The 24,144-nt window shown below is 36.8% G+C and overlaps 1 protein-coding gene across 5 annotated transcripts in view; it reads left to right on the top strand.

The window, feature by feature from the left end:
• grid2 (glutamate receptor, ionotropic, delta 2) overlaps positions 1 to 24,144 on the top strand; it is a 577,686-nt gene that overhangs the window by 480,522 nt on the left and 73,020 nt on the right. For all 5 annotated transcript variants that reach the window (XR_010897547.1, XR_010897548.1, XM_067413614.1 and 2 more), the window contains one exon: positions 21,934 to 22,072. Coding sequence is in view for 3 of the 5 variants with exons in the window: in XM_067413614.1 (XP_067269715.1) it covers positions 21,934 to 22,072 (139 nt within the window). In the remaining 2 variants the exon portion in view is untranslated. The remainder of the gene's footprint in view (positions 1 to 21,933; positions 22,073 to 24,144) is intronic.

Raw genomic sequence — 24,144 nt, 5'->3', positions numbered from 1 at the left:
CGTCAATCCCCTAAGAATAAATAAGTAAATTTGGTATTCTTGTTGTTGTGTTTGTTATTTTGCACATAAAAACCCATCAACAAAATGTCCAACTTAATTTTATTTTATTTTTTAAACAGTGTACCATTGTAAAATCAGTGTACATATTCATGTGTTCTGCATTTTATCCAGCCTGCCTCAGAGCTTTTAACATGAATACTATGTGGTCCACACAATCTTAATTTAATTTGCCATACTATATGTACAATTATGCAGTTCTCCATAATGTAATATTTAAAAGCCAAGCTCTCTTTAGGGTAACCTCTCTTTTTAATACAATTGATTTTTCTTAAAGTATGCTGATATCTACATATAGCTCTGTAACATTGATTTATTTTCACTGCAGTTTGAAATATCCATTACACTTGTGCCATGTCTGATCTATACCCTTGCATTTAATAACAAGCTATGCTCCATATAAGGCTACATAGACTAGGGCATAGAAAGAATAATACAGTCAGGAGTCACTTTACGTTATATTATGCTAGTGGGTGACACCCACCTAGTCAATTTACCAGACTTACCTGACACCCATCTGAAATCGAACTACATGTCTCTGAGGAGCAGGCAGTGTGAGGCAGTGTGCAAAACACAGCATAGTTAGTCAGTACTGTAAGTTCTGAAAGTTTACCAAACGTCTTTTGGGATTAAATGAAAACAAAAATTATGATTTGAATTAACTTATGTTTACACACCACTATTCAGAAGTCTAGGGTTGGTAAGATTTTTTTGAAAGCAGTCTCTTATGTTCATCAAGGCCCAATGTGTTTGTAAATATTACAATACAGTCATATAGAGTAATATTGTGATATTGTATTACAGTTTATAAGTGATTTCCAGTATTCAGTGACAAATGATCCTTCATAAATCAATCTAATATGCAGATTTGGTGCTGACGAAACATTTCTTATTGTTAATGTTGAAAACAGCTGAGCTGCATTTTTGTGGAAGCAATATAGGCCTACTTTTTTGTCAGGATTCTTTGATGAATAAAAAGTTCAATATAACAGCGTTTATTTCATTTTTTTTTTTGTAATGTTATAAATGTCTTCGCTGTCACTTGGGATCAATTTAATGCAGCCTTGCTGAATGTTTTTTTATTATTATGTTACTAACCCCAAACATGCAGAGTTCATCTGGTGTTCTGTTTATTATGGAAACTTATTTCTGCCACAGAATAAAACATTTGAAAGATAATTGGGACTATTTATCTCACAATTGTGAGTTTACATCTCACAATTCTGATATAAATCTGCAAATGCGAGTTGTAAAGTCATAATTGTGTGATATGACTTCATAATTGCGTGATGTAATGTCATAATCGCGTGATATAACGTCATTATTGCGTGATGTAACATCATAATTGCGTGATGTAACACCCTAATTGCGTGATGTAATGTCATAATCGCGTGATATAACGTCATTATTGCGTGATGTAACATCATAATTGCATGATGTAACACCCTAATTGTGTGAGGTAATGTCATAATTGTGTGATATAACATCATAATTGTGCGATATAACATCATAATTGTGTGATATAACATCATTGCGTGATATGAAGTCAGAATTCTGAGATATAAAAAAATCACAATTGCGTGCTTATATCTCGCAATTCTGACTTCTCTTCTCAGAATTGTTCAATATAAACTTGCAATTGCAAATCATTAATTCCAATTCTGAGGGGGAATAAAGACTAAAGAGGAATAAAGATGTTTTTTTTTTCTCAGAATTGCGCGTTTATATCTCATTACTTTGTCATGCAAATCAGAGAGAAAAAGTCAGCCTCAATATCTTTTTTTGGGCGAAAACAAGCTTCCATAGTTTATAGTATCAATACATACCAAATAATTAATCTGCCTGACTCTTTGAAAGTTCAGACCTTAGATGTGTAAGTGTACTGTGGGTAAGTGTTACTGTCACAAACCATGAATTATTCACTGTACTTTATTTTAGTTGAAAGTGTGCGCCATTGGCAAAAACTGGCTCTTGATGAATTCTGTCACATCAGCACTGTGTGACTAAGTGAATTAGATCCAAACACCATCCAGGAAGATTGAAAATGGTCAGTGACAGCTGGCCTTTCTAGATAGATAATTTATCTGTCAATCATCTCTGCAATTATACCAGCATTCGCTCAGATGTGGGAGTGCACAGCCATACAAACTCTTCGCTGCCTCTGCGCCTCCTTCTGAAAAGATTGTCCACCTCCACTGAGGGAGGACAGGAGCCTTTGTTTCGTTCACGCTACACTTCACAGAGTTTTTCCCAGGCCTGGCACTTGCATGAGGAGCTGGGCGTATTTGCTGTAACCTTGGCCTTTTGAGTTCATAATTCATTCTGCCCAACCAGAACATGAATGACACAAATGACTCATCATGATGAAATAATCAGACACTCTAAATGAAAACCCTTTTGGAATGAATTCATGAGGCCCTGCATCCCCTGTCCACCAGTTGCTGATTAAATAAAATGAGAAAAATTGACAGTGACAATGAGGGGATTAAATATTAACTGCACACTGACTGACAGCCCAAACCCCTTGAACTTAAAGATGCTGATTTGCACTGCTTTCTTACAGAAAAAAGAAAAAAAAGCCCAAATAAGAATGTTGCTGGAATATTTTATTCTCTTCAACAGATACTTTAAGGCCTCTAAATCTCAAATAATTGCCTACAATGCATCCGGTATAAATCTTTTATGGGTCAGTCAGTTGAAGCTAACTTTTAGCAGTTTTTTATTGCAGTGTTTTGTGTACCGTTTTAATGCCTAAAGCGATAGTTCACCCATTTTTCTTCTCATACAGTGAAAGTTAATGGGGTCCAAAGATGTGACACAAGTGTTTTTTTGCAAGTTTCAGCCTGACGCAGTTCTCATTTTTATGTCCTGCACCACATTTCTTCCAATGAATTTGTGCCCATTTGCACCCAAGGCCGTGCTGGCCTGAAAACAAGGCGTGTTCAGGCGCATTGTTGGCGTGTTGCTATTTTGAGGCAACTGAAATAGACTGCGCCATTGACCACCTTAAACTTTGCGTCTATAGGCAGGCCCATACATTTTGCTTATTACACACACAGGGACACGCAGCAGCACACAAACATTTTTAAGAATAATGTAAACAGATCACACTCTCAGCTCATGCAATGAAAAAAATGCACCTTTAACTGCACAAGTTAGTGAATAATGTGGGCATGTTCTACATATTCTGAGGCGCATTAATAATGATGTTCCTTGACATAAATGTCTTTGTACAGAATTAGAAACCGCTGTTTAACATGCTTGAATATGAAATTCATGAGGTTCTAGTCTACAATTGTGACTGAGCTAGATGACTATATTACTCTTGACAGCTAGCGTGGGTTAGCAGGTCTTCTGTGTGTTTAGTAAACAGCCATGAGATGTAAATGCTACAACCTAACAAGTCTTAAAGAGATTCTTACTTGAGTGAGGTCAGATTTGGACTTGTCATCTCATCATATTAAAATACAGCCTAGAACATAGGATTAAAATGTAAAAGATTATTATTGTGTACATAAATATAAAAATGCCTACATGTCATAATGGATAGTCATCGCATGTATCAGACGTAGCCTACCTTTTTGCGGTAATGACGAGCAGATCCGTTTCCTCTCTGGAGAAGCATTCATTCTTTCCCCTCGCAAATTGACCTATCGGTAAGTCCCTCCCCTCGAACGCAGATGAGCCAATAGCAGTTGAGCATCAGTTGCACGGGCACCGGAACGGAAATAGGTTTCAGAGCCATAGAGAAACATTGGAAAATCTGATGCGCTCATCGGTTTGATGGTGTTTCTACAACAAAAATGGTAAAACGATGTTCCAAGGGTACTATAAAAACTGATTCCAGGTAACCTGAGAGGATACCTTTTTTTTTTTTTTTGGTTGTCATGCTCTAAGTTACGATTAAAGTTAGTGATAGGAAACGAACTGTTCTCATGTCATGTAACGGTGTATGTTAAATCAAAAACACATAGATGATGGTCTACATTTCAGTGCATCTGTCCATATTAAATGGTTACATGTACATGAACAGTGTTGATCCTGGATGTTATCATTTGCGATCGTAATGAGGCTTCTCCTCATATTCTTTTTTATCAATTAGTTTGTTTTGTAAATATTTCTGTGAGTTTAAATATGTTTAAGGTCTACATTATCTGTCTTACTATAGTTGAGGGACTCCTATTTTGATGGGTATTATAGTTTACGGGTAGTGAAAGGGAGATTTCGCACGCAGTTTATCAAAGTTGTTTTGCAGATAGATTTACCGGTTATAAACTGCACCCACGAAAAGGCACATGGTCTGTATATGTTTGTTTATTGTTAGTAGAGTGTTTTTGTGTCATTTGCTGTGTATGTTAATGATAATGCAACGGAGAGAGAGTTTGTGAATGCCCACGCTTTGTTTGTTCAGTTTTTACGGTGATCTTTTTGGAGTGAAAAACGATGTAATAAACTTCATAAACCACAGTAAAGTTTGGTCATCATTCAGACAGGGTATACGCTACATTTTGTGTCCAAAAACATCTTGGGATAAGGTTTTCACACTGACAGCTCTCATTGTAAGACATGGTAAATCTGTTTGTTTGTCCGAGTTGGCAACAGTAACTAAGGGGGCGTGGCTTACCGATAGGTCAATAGAGCGAATCCAATAGAGCAATAGAGCATTCATCGGGTGCACAAATCGTTTTTCTGTTTATTAAACTAGCAGAAGCGTATTTGGACGGCCTTGCACTTGCGCTGTGCGTATTAGACCCTGCTCTTAGATCATTAAAATAGTGCCCATAGTCCTGCCCTATTTATAGTTGCCTTTGCCATTTAGCTAGAACAAGAGAAAGTATTTTATCACACAAAAGCTTTAAAAATGTATTGGTTCGCTTGTTATATATGAAAAATATTGCTTATGCTGCATGAGAAACCGTGAAATCCAGCATGATAGCAATATATGAGACTTATCATCTTCTATTGGCATCAGATTTCTTTTTCTAGTGGACTGCATTTCTACTTCCTCTTGTTTTCCCACGTTGCTGCCAGAGCTGATCGAAATGCTCATTGAAATCTCAGCAGAGCCACAGTGTTTACACTTTTCAGGGAAATCAACCTACTAATGGCGTACTTAATGTCTCTGCACATTGGATTTCAGTAGGAGGACGTATTAACATGGAAAAAAGTAATAATAAAAGAGCAGTTTAAAGCAACTTTGCAGAGTTTTTCTAGTTTATATTTATGTCCTACTCTTGCACCAGGTTTTATATGTGACATTGACAGGTGGTCGTTTTTTATGCTGTTTCGAGCTGGGGAAAAGAACCGCTTCATTTGCCAAAGATACATTCAAGCATAGAATTGTGCAATGACAGCAAAGGCTGGTGAGAGGGGCATAGGCAAGCTCAAAATCCAAAAATGTGTTTATTTAGAGCATATATAAATCACAGCATGGGATCGAATTAACTGTGGGATTTTATATGGGTCCCTGTGGACTGTTGTAGAGAAAATGCCCTTAAAAAAACTGAAATTATAAAGAAAATAAACGAACAGTCTGGCTGATGGGTTTTATGGCCTTTTCGGCATACATTAACACCTTTCCCAACTGTATTACGCACAATAACCAGTGGTTCTCCTCAAAAGGGAAAATGAAGTAATTTTTCTTGTCTCAAATTATATCAAGTTTATTGATTCTGAAAATGAGAAACAAACCAGTGGAAGTAGAGTATCTGCTGAATCAGTCATTATTTCCCTATAAGGTTTTTCATTTCACTGAAGTCATCAAAATGGAAAAGTAAATTAGTGTTGTTGTTTTTTTGTTAGTTTTTTCTCTAAATTTGAGATGTTTGTATGTAGTTTCTGAGTATACTGAAGTCCTCTTCTTCTTTTCAAAGCTCCAGATGACGTCGTCTCACATCATCATGTCAGAAATGGGCATTGTATCATAGATTATCTAGTGTGTTGTAGACATGCATAATGTATTTCATCTTTTTTCCCTGAGTACCCTCAACACGGATCGAAAGAGATCTCTCTCTCTCTCTCTTCTCTGTGAAAGCTCACTTGCTTTCCATGCATTTCAATATCCACTTCTGTCAAGTGCATATCCCTTTAAATCGCAGCATCCCTTTATTTTCACAATCACATAATTCAAAGCAAATTCTGATATTGCATGCAAAATAAATATGCAGTACCATATTTTATTTAATGTGAAAAATATGACTTCATTTGGAAAAAAAACACATCTCTAGATGGTTTGTTTTATTACTTTTTTCAGCACATGTGAGCTACCATTTAAATGTGATTTGTATGCCTTTGTTCTTTGTGCTTTGATATCCAAGCAACAGGAATATGAGATGTTAAATATTAAATGTTTATCACCTTCACACTATCATCTTCATTAAAAGTAGTGAGACTTAATGATCTTACCAGTACTGCGATTGCGGTCTTTGATCTTGATATTAGCTGATAATAAATAAAATGCAGCGCAACTCAGTACATTTTGCATATAGCGTGGGAATTAAAGATTTACAAATCAGATCCAATCAGTAAAAAATGCATGAAGCAACCGGGTGTTTGATCTGTAGGGGTCCCATCTTAATTTTTATGAGTTTTAAAATGTGTTGCATAAGAATAATGTGAAGATCACACTCTCAAGCTCATGCAATGAAAACACATGCACCTTTCTTCACTGCACAAGTTAGTGAATTATGTGGGCATGTTCTACATATTCTGAGGCGCATTAATAATGATGTTCCTGTGGTACAGAATTAGAAACCGCTGTTTAACATGCTTGAATATGAAATTCATGAGGTGCTACAATTGTAACTGAGCTAGATGACTATATCACTCCTGACAGCGTGCGTGGGTTAGTAGGTCTTCTGTGTGTTTAGTAAACAGCTATGAGATGTAAATGCTACAACCTAACCGGTCTTAAAGAGATTCTTACTTCAGGTCAGATTTGGACTTGTCATCCCATCATATTAAAATACAGCCTAGAACATATTTCATTATAGTCTAAGCTCATTACAAATGAAAAAAGGTCTGTGACAGCACATGTAGCCAAACACTGATGACTCAGGAATTATGTGAACTCTTTTAAAGTAACCAAATCATGTATAAAGGTTATGTTTGGACACTTGCTTGCGTTTTATCTATCAAGGGGGCAACAGAAAGCAAACAACCTACGTTCTTCTGTGTGAAGTATGTCATGATACACTCCTACAATATCTAATGGAATTAAACCACATTATGAGCGCTCGTATGGGATTACATTTGGATTACTCGAATATGTGCGGTGGATTCAAGTTGTCAATTTATGGACTGGTGTCTCCGTGGGACGTTTTATTAGCGTAGTTCCAGGCTGCGGCAGTGTCATGCTTTAAAGTTTCATATTCCATTATACTGCATAACTTTAAAGACATAACATAAAGAGGAAGGGCGGTGATTTTAATATTTCGTGTGTGTCTGCATGGAAGAAGAAAATGTTATGTGTCTGGCCCATTTCAAGTTCTTGCAATATCCCGGATTAGTTATTGGGGAGTGTAAATTTTAACTTAATGTACTTTAACATAGTACTCATCTGGACTGAATCTGAAATCGCCCCGTGTACCCTCAAATATTTCATTATTTGAGGGGACAGCCATTTATAGTCCGAAAACCACAGTGGATGTACATTCAACAGCTGTCTGCATTCGCTCACTCCTTTTCATTCACGCCTTTAAGTGAACTGTATTAGTGGACTAACGTAGGGAATAGTGATTGAGGGTTTAGGGTGCGATTTCAGATTTGGCTCTAGTTTTTGGCATACCTGGCTGGTAACACAACTAAACTAATATGCTTTTGGTTTGTGCAGTTCTATTCAAAACAATGGCGAGGAAAGAAAACTGGCAAAATCTTTGGGCCAAGTTTGTTTGCTAAACCGCATTTTGCATTCCATATGGTACCAGCATAATTACAAAACCTCTGAGCAATCCATGCAAATTCACAAAATCTGTGGGTGTGCATGCATATTTCATGATTGTGTGTGTGTGTGTGTGTGTGTGTGTGTGTGTGTGTGTGTGTGTGTGTGTGTGTGTGTGTGTGTGTGTGTGTGTGTGTGTGTGTGTGTGTGTGTGTGTGTGTGTGTGTGTGTGTGTGTGTGTACATATATGCGTACATATATGACCTCAGGTCAGCATTTAACTTGAAGCGAAGTTGCAGGTCATACCCTTTCAAAAGCAAGCAAAAAGCTTGCCCACTTGATGTTATCAGAATTTGACATGATCTATGGAAGACCTCTCTATCTGATTTTTAAAAGTAGATATGATAGTTGAGTTTTGTTTAAAAAAAAATGATATGTTTTTCATAATGTGTAGTGCAATAAATATGACAGGCAGATGTGACATATATGTCAAGATACATTTTACTGAGCCACTTCTTGAGATGGATGGGGAAACACGGAAAGCAGTTTGTGTGCGGCAGTTTGGCTCCTCTGACACATTTATCAGACAACAGCATTTCTAAAGCACTTTCTGTCATTCTGACATGCATCGTGAACACCTCTGTCCGTTCAGGGTTCCCCGCGCTTCACTTAGCACAAAGCCATTTATTCATATAAAAGAAAAAAATGAAGCATCAGATGTTATCACACGGTAAGCTACAGTAATGCACATGTATATTGAATAGGAAAACTTGTTTTGTGTTGTGTTTTGTATCACAGATGTGGAGTGGTCTTAATTCACATGGACATCTACAATAGAGTAATCCTTTCTTAAAAAGGTTTTTTTTTTACTCGTTTTCCAGTGAAAATTTTTCTCAAGATATAATTTATTTTACATAATTTATTTATTTATTATTTAGTTTTAGTTTTTTACCCAACAAAAAAAATGGGGAAGAAAAAAAAAGCAAGTCAAAAATACTTGAGAGAATACTTAAAGTGTAACTTTAATTTCAACCCACCTTGTATTGTTACAATGATGGTAGGATATGTAAATGAACAATGTTTACTCATTCTCTGTTACTTGGTCCAAGAAATTCACGTTTATTTGTTAGCAAAAGTCTGCCAAATGACTCATTTTGACAGCTCTGTGAAAACTAAGGATTCTACTTCCACATTTTTGTATCCCCTCCCACGGACAGTCAGATTGACAGAGGGTTATTAACATAAAGAACATAAATAGAAAACCGGAAGTAACACGCTCCCGCTAAATTCTGTTTACTCTACAATACCGTCAACACCATTATGACTAAAAGTTTGCTATTGAGTATTTCCTACTAAAGCAAGGCGGTATTTGTATGTGGTAAGTCTATCCATAGCAGTCTGGTGGTAATGGCCATGGAAGTTTTCCTACCTACTTGGCAAAACTTGTATTTTCCCCTTCAACCCCTTTAAAGGGTTAGTTTGCCCAAAAATAATGTCACGTTAGATATAAATTCAAATCACCTCATGTCATTACAAACCCAAAAGACGTACTTTCATCTTTTAAACACAAATGAAGATATTTTTAATGAAATCTGACCAATTTCAGTCCCTTCATTGACAGTCTACGCAACTACCACCTTAAAACTTCATAAAAAGATTGTAAAACTAATCCATACGAACTGTAAAAGTAATCCATATGGATGTTTAGTCGAAATTTTATGAAGACACATGATCGAGATTGAATTTAGACTTTTATTTACATTAACTTTCATCAATGCAAACATCAGAATATGGTAATATGAATGAGATTTTTTCTTGTGCATCAAGTACGGTTGAGCTTCTGTTTAAGTTCGCTGATAAGTGTTTATATGTGTCATCATATATATATATATATATATATATGATCCAGTCTCTTCTGAAATTTTTCACATTTTTCGCTTTACGAACTTTTGAAGTGGTAGTTGCGGGGACTGTAAATGTAAGGACAGAAATCTCTCAGATTTCGTTAAAAATATCTTCAAATTTTGAAGATGAATGAAAGTCTTGTGGATTTGGAATGACATAAGGGTGAGTAATTGATGACAATTTCAGGTAAACTAACCCTTTCATTTAATTAATAAAATACTGCTTGACTAGCAAGTACCACCATGATCAAGATGGCGTTGAGATGGTACAAGATGGCAAGTTCTATATTGTCACATTGGTGGGCGTACTTGTCCGTCTAAGCACTCTCTATCTCTCTTGCTCTTTTATTTCTGCCCCTGTGCGTATATGTTTCTGGCACCATATGCCTGAACCCAGCATGCTAGCTTTGCTATCTCACAAGCTGTGACTAAAGAGATGTGTTCTGAGGTGCACCTCGTGGATTATTTACTTTTATTTTGATGATTTACAGCGTTGAAAGTTCCAGAGTGGCTGCTTGCTGCGATAGCGGTTCAGCAATCGGGGTCGCACTTCAGAGCGTTAAACTGTATGCAAATTGATGCCAATATTTGCCTGCGAGCCTCATAATGGGATAGTTGATGGCTTAAATAAATAGCAGTCATATACTGTACACACGCACACATAACTATATACGCACACCCAAACCTGGCAGGCCTGCTGTAGTGAAAGGGAAATAAAGGTGACATGCTGCAAGGAGCGGCATTCCAGCGAAACGACTAACATGTTTTTCCTTAAGTTATTTATCGCCAGAGTGCTTTTGGAAAGAATGGAAATAAATAAATAAAACTAACAGCACTCATCAGAAGCTACAATCTCCAGCTCTCAAGGTGCTGCAGAGATTTAAGGCTTTACAAGGTAGCAATGTATAAACCTTTGAATGTTCAGCACCAGTGGTTTCAAAGGGCTTATTTGAAGTTGCTTTAACCGCTGAGAAATGACGAACTTGAGAGGTAAATTTTCAGTTGGCTCTGAGTTATCAAAACAGAAAAATTAGCAACCTTATTTCAGCCTTTTTTCAAGAACATTTCAGACCAAAGAAAAGTTGTCTTTGAACTATTTTTTGTTGTTTCATGTTGTTGCGTTTGAACCATGAAATGACTAGAGATGTACATCTTATCACAACAACATAAATCTTCCCTCAAATTTGGTCTCACTTCAGTTTATTAACTACTACTTTTGTCTCAATAAACTCCTAATTACTGCTTATTAATAGTCAGTGAGGTAGTTAACTTTGGGTATTGGTAGGATTAAGGGATGTAGAATATGGTCATGCAGAATAATGCATTAAAGAGTTAGTTCACACAAAAATTTAAATTAGCCCATGATTTACTCACCCTCAAGTCATCCTAGGTGTATATGACATTTTTCTTTCAGATGAGTTCTTCTTTTCAGGAGTTATATTAAAAATGTCCTGGCTCTTCCAAGCTTTATAATAGCAGTGACTTCGTGTCTCATTTTTGAAGTCCATAAAAAAGTGCATCTATCATATAACTTTATAGACTAAAATAACTAGCTTCTGGCAGAAAGCCATTCAACTTATGACAAAAGAGTAACCCCTGACGTGATGTATAGAAGCATCGCAAGCTTTGGCGCCTCTCACAGAGAAGGCTGGGCAACAAAGGCTGGGTTTTGTTTTGCTCTGTCCTCTGCTCTTCTGCATTCGTCAATACACATGCGTTAAGGTTTACTATTTCACCATTAATCTTTGCGTACAGCAGTTTTCCGTAAGTTAGTTATTTTAGTCTATAAAGTTTTAAATATGGATATTTTTCTTACATAAACGCACCACTTCGCTTAAGATGGCCCTTATTAACCCCCCGGGAGCCGTGTGGAGCAGTTATATGATGGATAGATGCACTTTTATGGACTTCATAAATGCGACTACAATTCACTGATATTATAAAGCTTGGATTAGCCAGGACTTTTTAATATAAATCATTTTATTCATCTTTCTTATTTTTTTTCCATTAACATACACTAAAGCCTAGTTCACACTGCCCGATTTTTCCCCCCGATTTGGAGTCGCCGACAGGTTTTGTGAAATCGCAGACAAATGCCCGAGATCACAGGAAAATCGGTGCTCGTGCACGTGAGTGACAATCACGCAGTGTGAATAATCAAAGACGCGATCAGAGAGAATCGCCGACGAGTCGCAGACGCCGGTGAGATATTTGGCATGCTAAATATCTGGACCTGTCGGTGATTCAAACTCCTGCTGTGTTAACTGCGTTCTGACTGAAAATTACATCGGCGATGACCGACAGCCAATGAAAGAGTGAGATACAGGGCAACAGGAGGTTCAGGGAGGAGTTATAGAGCAGAATTTCAGTATTTTAATAGATATATTTACAATTCTATCAAACAGAAACAAAGGCCAAACATTTGCACATCCAGCCGCAGCAGCAGCACATTACAAAATTGTTTATTTACCTCAAACTGTCTTTGCAGAACACAATCCTGGCTCCCTCTGTCTCTCCAACAATTTCTTCCACCATAATCTTTTTTTCTTTTTCTCCACAAATCCGCGCGCATACAATTTGAAGGAAACTTTGTGCAGTTTATCATTTTTAATAACAATTCCAAGTCTCGCACGAGAACTCTGGTCTGACACACGTGTGATCTCGCGTTGCTTACTTGTCACATCGCACGTGTGTTTGGGAAACGTAGTTTGCGCACCAGAAAGCGAGAGTTATCGGCGATTCTTCCTCTTGTTCAGTCATGCAGTGTGAACTCCTCTGTCGTCAAACCATCGGTCAGTGTGAACACAGCAGTGACTGAATGATACCCCAGATAGTCATGCAGTGTGAATAGAGCAGAGACCCGACGAGTTTGAAAATCGTGCAGTCTGAACTAGGCTTTAGTTTAACTACATTAGATTACATGAACCTTACCTTTAATAATTTTACAACACTGTTCTTTAATCAGTCCGGGAACATTTTTTCATGTAATAGTAAACATGGAATGAATCCATGCAGTGATAAATATTCATTTATATTCTAATCGTTATACAAATTTCTTAATACTATCATTTAGTGTTATGGTGTAATAGCCAGCAGGCAAGTGTTTCTTATCCCATCAGTTGTTTGGAAAGAAACCTTCTGACATGTTTGGCTTTTTCAGCCTCTCTAGTAAAGTGTGTTGACGAGATGTGTATTCACTCATCCTCAGCTATATTTACAAGGCTCCTAACAGCCATGAAGGGCTCTTCACGGTTTCATGGCAGCTTGTACCACTCAGGAATCCACTTAATTCAGAGAGTCCTGGTTGCACAGATCCAGCTACTGGGAATTGAAGTCCAAGCAAACAGAAAATTCGACACTTTGACCATCTACCTTGAGCATATGACATTTACTTGTAAATAGCTATTGAATAACATTATGTGCAGTTATTTCTTGAACATAACACAAGAACAGTAAAAGAATTCCTCTGTTTCATGCACAAACATCTCAGATACAAACGAGAAACACGTTCCCAATTGAAAAGCTTTTGTCTCCCTCATAGACGCATTCTCTCCGTTTCTGTGTCTCTGTATGTGCTAGCTCACAGCGAGGGGTTGCGAGGAGTGTGTAGCCCCTGGCCTGCTGCTGAATCAAAAGCAAGCAGTGAGAAACCTGCTGGAAATGAAGCTTGCTGATTTGATGTGCGAGGCAGGGCGGCTTTGAACCCCAGTTGCTGGGTGTGCTGATAAAAGCTACATTACCGTCCTGCACATTTTCTAAAGATCAACATCCTGCAGCCACAGAGAATGGCACTGCAATCAGCACGCGCTAAAGCACTGACATGCCACGATTCTATACTCACTGCCTGTCATATCTGATAATAGCAGCCATACCTCCTATCAATGTTCTGCTTACTGCCACTCACTTATTATCACAGATCATTACCTATGCAGGACTGAGCTCGAGTGAGAGGTAACGTGTTTCATCAGCTTGCCCAGGGATTCCCAAACTTTTGTCAGCCAAACCCCTTTGACCTTAAATGTTTACTTGAAATACCCCCTGAAATTTTAGGTTAATATTTTAATCATTAACAATGCATTCACAATTTCTCGGTTCTGATGTCTGATCTGAAAATCTGTTTAAATGTTATGTTTATGATTTAATTAATTAGCGTTTCGTATTCTACTTATACAACTTATATAACCAATATATAAAATTAAATAATTATATAAACAAAGATATTTCTGTCATGTTCCCTTTCAAGCTTGTTTTGTGGCAATCTTTTACAAACAGAGGTATCTGGTGTTTGAAGCATAATATTTATTCATTTCTTTTATGATTTTAACTAGGGGTGACCCCTAATAGTCGAAGATTCGATGCATCGATATGCGTAGCCAGATTCGACCACCGATCACAGTCGAATCTTCGCCGGTGTTATGAACACGAGGATCATACCATTTTGCCAATATGGGGGTGCTCTTCGCACAAGCGAAGCAAAGCGCCGCGTCACGTCTTTAAAATTCAAACACATTGTTTTCAATGAGTGTACATACACAAGAACCGGCATTCACCGCCTGTCTGCAGCGACTCAGGAAGTTGTTTAAAATCCTGCCTCGCCACAATGCCTCGCTCCATTGCAAGGTTTTATATTAAATGTATATTTCCATCACATTTCACTATTTTTTGCAGTAACAGTGCTTGGTGTTGAATGGGTGTTGAAGAAATGGTAAATGGATTTATGACTCATGGCGCTTTACATATTGCCTCACATTCATCCATTCATACACTCATTCATACAGCATGGCGTCATTCATACACCGATGGCATCTGACACAGCCATCGGTGTATGAATGACGCCATGCAAGATGTCTTGCCATCCAGCTTGTCGGGAGCAGCTGGGGTTAGGTGTGTTGCTCATGGATAACTCGACACTCGTCAGGTGGAACCAGAGATTGAACCAACAACTTTCCGGTTTGTAGCCAACCTACATGAACCATTGCCACCCTGAAATGTCACCTGACATTTAAAAAATACACTTTAGAAATCTAAATATAATGCATTTTGAAATTATTTTGTAATAATGTGATGCTGCATGCTTATAGTGTATAATGAGAGTTAGTTAAAGGGTTAGTTCACCCAACAAATGCTATTTCTGTCATGAATTACTCGCCCTCATTGCACGTCATTGCAACTTTCAAGGCCCAGAAAGGTAGTAAAGACATCATTAAATAGTCCATGTTACAACAGCGGTTCAACCTTAATGTGAAGTGACACGAATACTTTGTGTGCAAAAAAAAAACATTTATTCAACTATTTTTTTCTCTTCCATGTCAGTCTCTGACGCTGTTCACGGTGCAAACACAGTGCAGCACTTCTGGGTCCCAAGGCTGAATGCCGCTTCATTATTGGCCAGCTCCTGCATCTGCATCACACGCATGTGCCGTGGTGCTCACGTGAACAACGTCAGAGACTGACACGGTAGAGAAGAAATTACTGAATAAAGTTATTTTTGTTTCGTTTTTTTTTTTGCGCACTAAAAGTATTCTTATCGCTTCATAAAATTAAGGTTGAACAACTGTAGTCACATGAACTATTTTAACAAAATCTTTACTACCTTTCCAGGCCTTAAAATTTATGATTACGTGGCAGTGTATGTGGGGTCAGATCTCGGATTTCATCAAAAATATCCCTTTAAGAAGTCAGAGCCCAAACAGTTGTTCTGTGTGAACTTGCATCGACAGCCTCAGTGATTATGCCATAGGATCATTGCTTTAGGTGTATGATTTATTCGTTTTATTTAAAGGGATAGTTCACTTTAAAATGAAAATTCTGTCATCCTTTACTCACCCTCAAGTTGTTTCAAACCTGTATGAATTTCTTTCTTCAGCTGAACACAAGGGAAGATATTTTGAAGAATGTCAGTAACCAAACAGTTGACAGAATTTTCATTTTAAAGTGAACTATCCCTTTAAATATTGATTCGCAAACAGCCAAGGGCAGTTTTCGATGTGGAAAGAGAATACTGCGAACGTAATGTTTTTGTCCTAATTCTACAGTCCTCCGAATCTAAAAAAGAGAATCTAGTATTTGTATGAATATATTTTATATGAAATAGTCATATACTCAAGCTCTCATATGCTGCATTGTGCACAGAAACACTTTTTTTCCGTAGTTGTATATCCACACACCAGCACATAATCTTCTAGGTGGTTGGTGGTAGTCAACTTTCCCAGCTCGTAGAATTATTTTAGCATAGAAACGTTCTGATTAATCCTTAACAGCGCTGCATTTTGACACTTTTACATTTCCCTTTCTGCAGCTTAACATTGCTCACATATCCATGCAAGTGTGAGATTGGACTTATAACCTTAGATCCTTATTTTTATATTTATCATTACAGTAGTATTTCCCTAAGCGGTGACTTTAGCTTCAAATTTATCTGGCCTCCTGTAGCTGTGTTCAGTCTAATTTATATGAAGTCTTAGACTCATTATTTTTCACATTCATTTGCTTTAGCAGGCTCCAGGCCAGAGTTTCTGCATCAGTCTTGAGCACTTTTTTTTTTTACCTCCTTAAACTGTAGTGTAAAAAATAGTTTATCCTGTTTCTTGTTGTAACAGATTTGCTTCAGGATATCAGAAGTACTTTAGGCTACAAAGGATAGGAGGATCGGAGGTTGTCATATATTCTGTCTTCACTATAATTTATATTTAATTGCACTTCCATCCAGTTTCTTTTCTTGTGTGCAAAACTATCCCCTTCTTTTTGAAGCAGTGTTGAAATTAGCTTTTTAGTCGATTGCCTCGATTTTGAACAAATGTTCTCACCGAGAACTCTTACAGATGTTGGTTTTGTTGGTGTGATTACTTTTCATTTCACATATGTGCTTGGGTATAAAGATAATTAGTCTAAATTTCAGCCTTGTTTCGTTTAGAAGCTGAACAGAAAACTGAAAGTTTTATTATAAAAATAAAATAAAAAAATCATCTTCTGCCTGAGGGATGCATTTACTTTTTATGTAAAAACTGAAATATGGTTAACTCTTGTCACCTGTAATTATTTTTTCTTTTTGTTATTTATTTTTGCCGCTTGAGTGATTCGAAAGAGCTGATAAATAAAATGTTTTTCATTAATATTATTCATAGGCCTTCATACTGTGGTTAACATGATTTTGTGTGTATTTTTTTTAAACATGCACATATTTAGGAATGTAAAATGTCTATTACTAGATGTCTTATTCTTTATGGTTATTTATATCAAAATTAGTCAGTTTATATTAATGACTAAATGTAATGGCATTTAACACAGGATACCCCCTTCATGGGTGTCCAGGTAGAAATCGCATTCCCCCATCCCCACCCCTCATTGTGCACACCACTGCAGCTGAAGGTGCTTTTTGAATATTCTCTGACATTTGCTTAAACTGAGGTCCAAACTCTCGGAGGTTTACATGGCAGATGAAGGAAGTAGTGTCATTTAAATAGGACACTCCCTAACCTTAAAATCTGATAACCTAAGGAAGATGATTATAAGAAAATGTGTGGGCCAACTTTTCTATCATGGACTTGTTTTCTGAAATTAAAATTGCACAAAGTTTGTGTAGAGCAGAGAGTACACAGCCTGCGGGATGTATGTATGTGAGTCATCTAAAAACTTTCTTTAATAAGACAGCTCATCTCTGCGGACCCCCTACAGAAATAGAGTTGTCAGATACCTTATTGAGTGCTGAAATACTTGGCACTTACCACACAAGCCTGGAATGATACAGGAAGCCACGAGGATAGATGGGACTAATTTTTTTACGGTTTTCACTGTAGCTGCGAGCCTTGGATTGTGCAGATCCATCATTATTGTGGTGTGCTGTACTTTTAGAGGAGCCTCTGTCATCTTTGGCTGTTGAATTAGCAGGGATCTGAAATGCAGAATAAACAGTCGTGTTTTTGCTGTGACTCTGGTGACTGGGGAAATGTAGATTTGACATTACAATTGATGGCCTTTTTTGTCTGTCTCAATGTGAGTTTTTTTTTTTTTTCATTAGTAAAGTCTCAGTTGTTTGAATCCTACACACGCACACCGAATGAATCCATTTGTTTCCAGTCTGTCAGAGTACTGCACTGATAAAAATGAAGCCCCTTTGTTCAAAGCATATACAGGGATATAAGAAACGCATTTAAATTACAAATGGGTGGGGCCAAACATGACATGGGGGCAGATCATAATGTTCTCACGTAAATAAACACTGTAAATGCAAGAAAAAACTTGTCAAAACTAAAATAAAAAAACATAACATATAACTTAAACATATCCTCATTCATACATTTGACTTAAAATTATCATGTAATCTGAATTTAAAATACTTAAATTCTACTGTAGTGGAAATTTAGCTAGCTATAACTAGCTTATTCAGCAAATGCTACACAATGATTGCAACACAATGATTTGATAAAATAGCATAGCATAGCAATTGCTGAAAGAGTTCACAGTTTTCGAACATTTAACACACCTGTTCTCAAAACAAGCTCATGCTTCACTTGTCAAAAAACAGGAATTCTTCTACTATATCAAGACATTAAACACTAATAAAACTTAACATTAATCTTGCACAAAAAAAACATAAAATAACTACATTTTAGCATTTATTATTCCTTTCATGCCATGGCAAAGCATGCTGGGAATCCTGTTTTTAGGTAAATTTAAGTTTGCCTAAATTAAAAGAAACAAGTTCATAGAACTTAAAACAATGAAACAATTTACTTAAAATGGGTCAGTTTAGTGAAATCGAAAGAAAAAAAAAGTCCTAGATACTTATAAATGTTAATCTTTTTAACTAATTTGTTTATTAACTAATTTGTTTAGCTAATTTGAGTTGGCTCTACTCGAATCAATTTATTATTTTGACCGTTAGGGTTTGCAGTCAATAAAATTAAATTTTTTCATAATATGAGTACTGCCTGGTTGGTCCCTGATCAAGCCAATACAATAAAATATGACTAATGATCATATCAATATCTGATTTAGCTTCATCACGTAAGGCAGGCATGACTAAACAGCTAGACAGGATGATAAGGAGCTCCTTTTGTTTGCTAATACAGTGGGTATGAAAGTATTCAGACCCCCTTTGATTTTTCACTCTTTGTTACATTGCAGACATTGGCTAAAATTAAGTTAATTTTTCTTACTAATGTACACAAAGCACCCCATATTGACAGAAAAACACAGAATTGTTAACATTTTTGCAGATTGATTAAAAAAGAAAAGCTGAAATATGTTGTGGTCCTAAGTATTCAGACCCTTTTCTCAGTGTTTAGTAGAATCATCCCTTTGATATAATACAGCCATGAGTCTTTTTGGGAAAGATGCAATAAGTTTTTCACACCTGGATTTGGGGATCCTCTGCCATTTCTCTTTGCAGATCCTCTCCAGTTCTGTCAGGTTGGATGGTAAATGTTGGTGGACAGCCATTTTCAGGTCTCTCCAGAGATGCTCAATTGGGTTTAAGTCAGGGCTCTGGCTGGGCCAAGAACAGTCATGGAGTTGTTGTGAAGCCACTCCTTCATTATTTTAGCTGTGTGCTTCAGGTCATTGTCTTGTTGGAAGGTGAACCTTCGACCCAGTCTGAGGTCTTGAGCACTCTGGAGAAAGTTTTCGTACAGGATATCCCTGTACTTGGACACATTCATCTTTTCCTTGATTGCAACCAGTCGTCCTGTCCCTTCAGCTGAAAATCACCCCCACAGCATGATGCTGCCACCACCATGCTTCACTGTTGGGACTGTATAGGACAGGTGATGAGCAGTGCCTGGTTTTCTTCACACAAACCATTTAGAATTAAGGCCAAAAGTTCTATCCTGGTCTCATCAGACCAGAAAATCTTATTCTCACCATCTTGGTGTCCTTCAGATGTTTTTTTTAGCAAACTCCATGCAGGCTTTCATTTGTCTTGCACAGAGGAGAGGCTTCCGTCGGGCCACTCTGCCGTAAAGCCCGACTGGTGGAGGGCTGCAAGGATGGTTGACTTTCTACAACTTTCTCCCATCTCCCGACTGCATCTCTGGAGCTCAGCCACAGTGATCTTTGGGTTCTTCTTTACCTCTCTCACCAAGGCTTTTCACCCCCTATAGCTCAGTTTGGTCGGACGGCAAGCTCTAGGAATGGTTCTGGTCATCCCAAACGGCTTCCATTTAAGGATTATGGAGGCCACTGTGCTCTTAGGAACCTTAAGTGCAGCATTTTTTTTTTCTAATCCTGGCCAGACCAGTGCCTTGCCACAATTTTGTCTCTGAGCTCTTCAGGCAGTTCCTTTGACCTCATGATTCTCATTTGCTCTGACATGCACTGTGAGCTGTAAGGTCTTATATAGACAGGTGTGTGGCTCTCCTAATCAAGTCTAATCAGTATAATCAAACACAGCTGGACTCAAATGAAGGTGTAGAACCATCTCAAGGATGATCAGAAGAAATGGACAGCACCTGAGTTAAACAGCAAAGGGTCTGAATACCTAGAAATGTGATATTTCAGCTTTTCTTTTTTAATAAATCTGCAAAAATGTCAGCAATTCTGTGTTGTTCTGTTAATATGGGGTGTTGTGTGCACATCAATGAGAAAAAAAATTACTTAAATGATTTTAGAAAATGGCTGCAATATAACAAAGAGTGAACATTTATGTGCGTAACATATGAACGTATGTTTATTGACCACATTCCACTTATTATAACCTTAAAGGGTTAGTTCACCCAAAAATGAAAATTAGCCCATGATTTACACATCCTCAAGAGTTACATTAAAAATGTCCTGGCTCTTCCAAGCTTTATAATGGCAGTGACTGTTGGGTCATTTTTGAAGTCCATAAAAGTGCATATGTCCATCATAAAAATTTTCCACATGGCTTCGGGGGGTTAGTAAAGGCCTTCTGAAGCGAAGCGATGCGTTTGTGTAAGAAAAAATATCCATATTTAGAACTTAATAAAGTAACTTATCTAGCTTCCGGTGAATCGCCTTCGGTATTTAACTTACAACTAATTTGATTATTTTATTTTTGCATGAACTAACCCTTTAAAAGTATTAACTGATACTATTCAAGTTAATTAGTAGAGCTTTCACGGTCTTCCTTTCTTTTCTTTTTTTAAGTTTAATGTCTTGAGGACATCAGGTGTAAAAAGATATCAGCAAGAACCTCATTAATTAGTTGTGTGCACGGTTCTGAAATGTGTTCAATCATTTCAAAGATAAAATACAGAGATATGGACATTATTATGAACACTAATGTTTATTAATTATAAATGGTGTTAATATGTTTTTATGTTTTCAATGATGTGACCAAAAACTGTAATTTAGTTTTCCATTAGTTTAAGTGAAAAACACCAACAGTGAATGTGAAGTGAGTGAATACACAGCAATACACACTAATGGCTTGATGCTATATGCACACAACCATTTATTTATTTTTTAACCAGCAAATACACACAGACATATATGCACATACTCAGAATGAACCACTGCAACAAACAAAAAGATTCAAAGAGGTTTTTGGAGACTCCATCCTATCATCTTACCTTTTTCTATATTTTTTGTGCATTTCTCATTGTAACAGTGTGTGTTTTCTAAATATTATTAAATTATGAAATATCCAGACACACATAATTAGAGAATATGTCTTGAAATTAAGTTTTAAACTTAACTTGAACAAGTTTTGTTGTTTTTTGTTTTTAAACAAACAAACTTTAAAAAAATATATAATTATTAATGCTGTAAGATTCTTCCTTAAAACAAGAAACTACTATTTACACACAGCATTTTTTTCTTTTCTTTTTTTGGAACTAAAGGTCCCAGCTTTGACAGCATTAAAGTCAGTTAATAAAATCAAGAATCATTGCTTAACAAACAGAGACACATTTCTAATTTAATGCCTAATACCAACAAAATTAGAAAGCATCTGGATAACAAAGGTTATGTCATTTATGAAGAGTAAAATATGCCTGACTTACTCTTTTAATCCATCATGCGCCAGATTTATAATTTCTAAAAAGATAATGTCCTTTTAAAAGCTTACATGTCTAGTTTCAGAGACAGCACAGTCATCAGCCTTTTTGCTCTTTTCTCCCGTTCCCTCTCCAGGTGGTGAGGTGCCCTACACGACTTTGGCCACAAGGATGATGATGGGGGTTTGGTGGCTTTTTGCTCTGATAGTCATCTCCTCCTACACAGCAAATCTGGCTGCCTTCCTCACCATCTCCCGCATCGAGAACTCCATTCAGTGAGTACACACATTTATACAAAGTGTCACTCTTGCAGCTAGCATCAAACACTGTAATCATCCTCACAATAACAAAACAACAAACAAGTTGCAGCTTTCAGACTTCTGTCTCACTTGAATATGCTGTGTAGTTTAAGCATTAGTAACAAAGACATGAATTTCTGGGAGCATTGATTAGATTTGGATAGGAACCAGTGGTGTAGTCCTAAAAACATAAGTGATGTAATATTATCCAGTAGCACAAAAAATATATATATATATAAAGTAAAATTCACGATAGTGTATTTTTTGTTGTGGTTGTTCACTAGTAACATTTATTTAAGTAAAGCCAAATAAATAAGGTGCATTAAAAATAAATAAAAAAATGTAGATTATTTTTCACTTACAGTTCTGAAAAAAATAAAAAATGTTGCTTTGGAATTATATTCATTGTTGAAAAATGAATGCTTTATTATGCAAGTGGGTGGGAAAAAAACTCAATGTGAAAAAAAATATTTCCAGATAATATTTTCTTAAATTTGCTTTGGTATTAGGCTATATAAAAGCCAATTATTTAAGGGTCTGGTTTGAACATTAGCTGGTAAAAATACAACAGCGAATACAAATCTGGTCTGTGTTTTACAAAGGCAAACCGCTGATAGGCTGAATGAAAATTTAAACCCATCCTCTGTCAGTAGGTGGCGCTTATAGAACAGCAGAAATAGAGATGTGTCCGGTAATATTATAAAAACACTGTTACACGGAGGGAAGTTAAAAATAAAATGCCATCAAAACGTTTTTCAAGGCAGTCATTTCCCTTCAGAGACACATTCATAGAATTCATTCATACTTTAATTCATATTTAGCCTAATTTCCCTCAGCACTTGCTTGTTAATGTTGCTAAACGTCACTTCTTTCCATCAAGAACCCTGCATGCCCTGTCTGCGTGAGAATGTTGCTTACTGTCTAATTCATTAACAAGTCAAACTATTTTTATTTAAAAAAAAATCTTTTTTTTACTATAGCGTTTTTTACAGTATGAAAAACAGCAACCTAAATGTAGAAAGAATAGCTACAACATGTCACTTGTGATATAAATCTATAGTGATAAATATATTCCCATAATAGATTATAAATTATCCACTTCAGCTCTGCAGCATATTTCAAATAATAATGACGTATTATGCAAATTTGGACAAAAATGTGGGTTGCAGAGCTGAGGTATTATACATATTAGTCAATTTAGACTACCACAATAAATACAATAAGTCAATTTTAGGGGGTCACGAATAGTTATAAAAGCTTTAAAATAAATGTTGGTGCAAGATGGTGTTTTTCCTCTTTTCATCTGCCTTTTTGATTAATGTGGCTGTTTTAGATCATGTTTGGTTTTCTCCAGCGATTAAAGTGGTAAATTCTCAATAGAATTTAAATGTCACACATTTTATCATCGGCCACGATAGGAATGGTTCATGGAAATCTTATCACACATTTGGAGCGCGCTTGTGAACACGCGCAGAGTACAGTGTTTCGTGCGCCACTCACGAACCGGCGATCAGTCATGTTGCACTGGTAATCTTTTCAGTTTGTACTGGAACTTAGCGACTTATAAAAGCTCCCGACCGCATTATTTATATGATTCATTAATAGCCTAATTCACTCACCACCATATTTCTTACACTGTGTCCATTGTAGTCCACAGAGTGGCATTGAACTGTGTTCTCGAACACGCACTGTCGATGATGGGCAGTGCTTTAAGTGGCCCAAAAGAAGTGCCGGTACTCTATTATTATTTTTTATTTATTTTTTTGCTGACTCTTCTCCCCTGAGGTAACAACAACTATGTTAAAGGGGTTTTATACGTAGGGTTGCCAACTTCTGGAACAGAAAAAAAGGGACAATCGTGGTTCTTTAGGAAAACAAGGGACATAATAAGGGACACTCAAAATATGTGTACTGTACCACACAGTGTGTGTTATTTCAGTGTCTGCCCTCAAAACACATTTGAGTCATTCTGTGTCAAAATCTGCCAAATTTCTGAAAATTTCCCAGATTTTGTTCATTTTGTTTCTGAAGAAAGAAATATTTAATGT

Source organism: Pseudorasbora parva, chromosome 13, assembly GCF_024679245.1.
Source record: "Pseudorasbora parva isolate DD20220531a chromosome 13, ASM2467924v1, whole genome shotgun sequence".
Lineage (NCBI taxonomy): Eukaryota > Metazoa > Chordata > Actinopteri > Cypriniformes > Gobionidae > Pseudorasbora > Pseudorasbora parva.
Note: the sequence above shows the minus strand (reverse complement) of the source record. Positions and strands in the feature narration are given on the sequence as shown.